This window comes from Octopus bimaculoides, chromosome 16 (assembly GCF_001194135.2).
Source record: "Octopus bimaculoides isolate UCB-OBI-ISO-001 chromosome 16, ASM119413v2, whole genome shotgun sequence".
NCBI lineage: Eukaryota > Metazoa > Mollusca > Cephalopoda > Octopoda > Octopodidae > Octopus > Octopus bimaculoides.
Window position 1 is genome coordinate 57,305,194 of NC_068996.1, and position 3,233 is coordinate 57,308,426.

Sequence of the window (3,233 nt, forward strand, 5' to 3'; positions counted from 1 at the left end):
CTCTCTATCTCTCTATCTATCTATCTATCTATCTATCTATCTATCTCTCCTTTCCAACTGCCCCAGGATGTCTGCTGGAGCAAGAGTGCGTAGGCCAAGAAGATGTCCATGTCTGTTCATGACCACTCAGGCACCTAAAACAATTAGCATGGTTCACATTACCAGGTCATACTCACTTACAAATGATGGATAAGTTTGCTGTATGTTTTTGTATTGAGAATTAATTAAAAATATAATTAGTGATGCTGTGTATTGCCATTAAAATTATGTTAAATCTTTGGAAATATCACCTACCAATGTTACTACATTACAGAATACAGGAACTATTTTTACAAAGATTCATAAAAAATATTAGGATTTTTACATTTTAAAATCTATAAATGAAATATCTTAACCTCAGTAGATAAAGGAGTATGTGTGTGTGTGTGTCTTGTACTTTTGTATGTATGTATGGCTGGACAGATGGATGGATAGTGTCAACAGGTGAGACCCAGAGATGCTTGATATAGAAAACATGTTGCAGTGTTCAATGATTTCAACTTACACTCCAAAGTCAATATCAAGGACTAAGTCTACAGGGGTCAAGAGTGAAAAGAGATTCATGTGAGCTGACATCGATATAGTGAGGCAGATAAATACCCTCTCCCCTTAGTCTTCTGCATTCCATGAAAGCTTGTTCTGGAAATATATGAATATCTATAAATTTATACACATGTTCATCTTCTGAATATTTTCAGGTTTTGTTTCTCTCTCTCTCTCTCTCTCTCTCTCTCTCTCTCTCTCTCTATATATATATATATATATATATATATATATATATATATATATATATATATATATATATATCCCTATATATAGTTGAAATTTACAGAAAAACAAAAGACAAAGACAGGTGTATAAACAACAAGCAGGTGTATTAGTTTGATGCTTGGGAAAGTAAGAAAGTCTTTTATGTTTCGAGCCTATGCTCTACGACAGAAAGGAATAAGAGGAAATAAGCAGAGAGGGAATGAAAAAAAAATTGTGGACTTAGCGATCAATACATATATATGCATATATGTGTGTGTGTGTGTAGTTTATTAATAAAAATGCAATAACATCACAAACTGTTACTCAGAGTTTCACAATCCCATTCATCAGATAGTTTTGGTTGAGAAACACATATATATACATACTTACATACTTACATACATACATTGAGAAAAAAAGTCGTCAGAATTTTGGAAAAAAATCCTTTTATTTCTTCATTATTATTAGCGCTTTCATTCTTTTCTAGAACTTGTCAAGGAATGAAAGCGCTAATAATAATGAAGAAATAAAAGGATTTTTTTCCAAAATTCTGACGACTTTTTTTTCTCAATATTCAGTTTCTGTACATCACACCTAACGCTCTATACACACACACACACACACACACACACACACACACATATAGATAGATATACACATACATACATACATACATACATACATACATACATACATACATATATAAAATTTAGATTCAGGTGAATATGGTACTTAAGTTTAGGTACCATTGATGGAGGCACAGAACAGCTGATAGGTCAACATTGTGAAAGATGAGTTTGAGGAATATAGGGTATAGAGGTTTCTTGCCTTTGGATTGTTGAGATTTCCCTTGAAATAAAACTAACTCTATTATACTTTCAGGGTCCCGGCGTAGTCGTTCTGCTCCAGCTAGGTCAGCATCAGGCAGTCCACTTTGTGGCTTAAAGGGAGATGCCAATGGCCAACAGATACCACCTAGTCCTTCATCAAAAGCCTGGGTCGACACACGACAAATTCAGAAACTAAAAGATGAGCCAATGGAAATTCGTAATTACGACAGTGAAGACGTTGAAAGGATGCATCGTAGACGGAAAGACGAACTTGAGGTAAGGTCTATATTATATATACAGTGTCCCAAAAGTTTTATACACACACTGAATAATTATAAAGTTGGTGTTTATTAAACTACATTTCGTTTTCAAAATTTAATAGAATCTACAAACAATTTATTTTCAAACTGATGGTCATTCTGGTCTCAGACACTGCTGATAAAGCAAAGCAATGGAATTGCAAACATCAAGGAATATTTTGCTTGGTATTTGTGTACATTCTCATTCAATGTCTTCTCTCAATTTAGTGACTGTTATCAGTTTTCTACCATAAACTCTGTCTTTTAAGTATCTCCATAAAAAAAGAAAAAAACATCTACTAGTGTGTGATCCAGTAGGTGCAGAAAGTATTTTACTGAAATTCTACACTCAGCTTCACCTGTTTGGCAAAGTCTCATTAAAACAGGTTCTTACATTACTATGGAAGTCTGGGGGTGTCTTTTCTTGCAGGAAATAAAGTTCTACATCTTCAACATCCTCTTGAAAGTTTGGCATGACAAATTGTTACAGGAAGTTCAAATAAATGGAACCAGTCCTAGAACTGTCAAAAAAGAATGGATCAATGAATCCTTTTGATGATAAGCTTCACCATGCTTCACACTCCTGCTTAATTAACATAATGTTTTTCCATATTATGCAGATTTTCAAGTCGCAAAATAGGTGCATCTGCAATGGTTACTTTAGCCATTTGATTTAAATGAAGTCTCATTACTCAAAAAAATCTTTGTTGGAAAGTGTGCTTCTTCTACACATTTTGTCAAGACCCTACTATTTTGGTCTGGATCATCTTCATTGAGAGCATGGATGATTCTTGAAATGTAACTTTTACAATAACAATGCTTTAAAACATGATGGACGTTTCGTTTAAAAATTCTTATCTTCTGACTCATTTACCACACAGGTTTTCTTGAACTCTGTCAATGTTTCTAGTATTCTCTTTCTTGCTTTGTCAGGCTTGTCAGTGTCCACAGTCTTCTGGAACATTTCTTGTGCACATTTTGAATAGTTCCATCTGCCTCAAACTTACCACTAATTCGAGTGATGGTAAGTTGCATAGATGGATCTGTTTAAAACTCCCTCTATGCACTTCAAATGTGTTTTCAAACTGCAATTTGCACTTCAGGCTAAATTTACTTTGTCCTAAGCTTAGTGTGATTACCTTAATTATTTTAAAGATTAAGTTATCAACTGTTAAAGTATTATACATTTCAGTGGGTGACATCATGTTTATAGTCCTTCACGATTACCTGTTTTATTATCAAATTTTTTCACATCATCTTGTTCATATTCTGATAGAATATGTATATATATATATATATATATATATATATATAT

The 3,233-nt window shown here is 33.3% G+C and overlaps 1 protein-coding gene across 2 annotated transcripts in view; it reads left to right on the plus strand.

The window, feature by feature from the left end:
* Positions 1 to 3,233, plus strand: part of LOC106872443 (kinesin-like protein KIF26B) — a 550,311-nt gene that overhangs the window by 524,750 nt on the left and 22,328 nt on the right. For both annotated transcript variants that reach the window (XM_052973789.1, XM_052973790.1), the window contains exon 16: positions 1,672 to 1,895. In XM_052973789.1, coding sequence (XP_052829749.1) covers positions 1,672 to 1,895 — 224 coding nt within the window. The remainder of the gene's footprint in view (positions 1 to 1,671; positions 1,896 to 3,233) is intronic.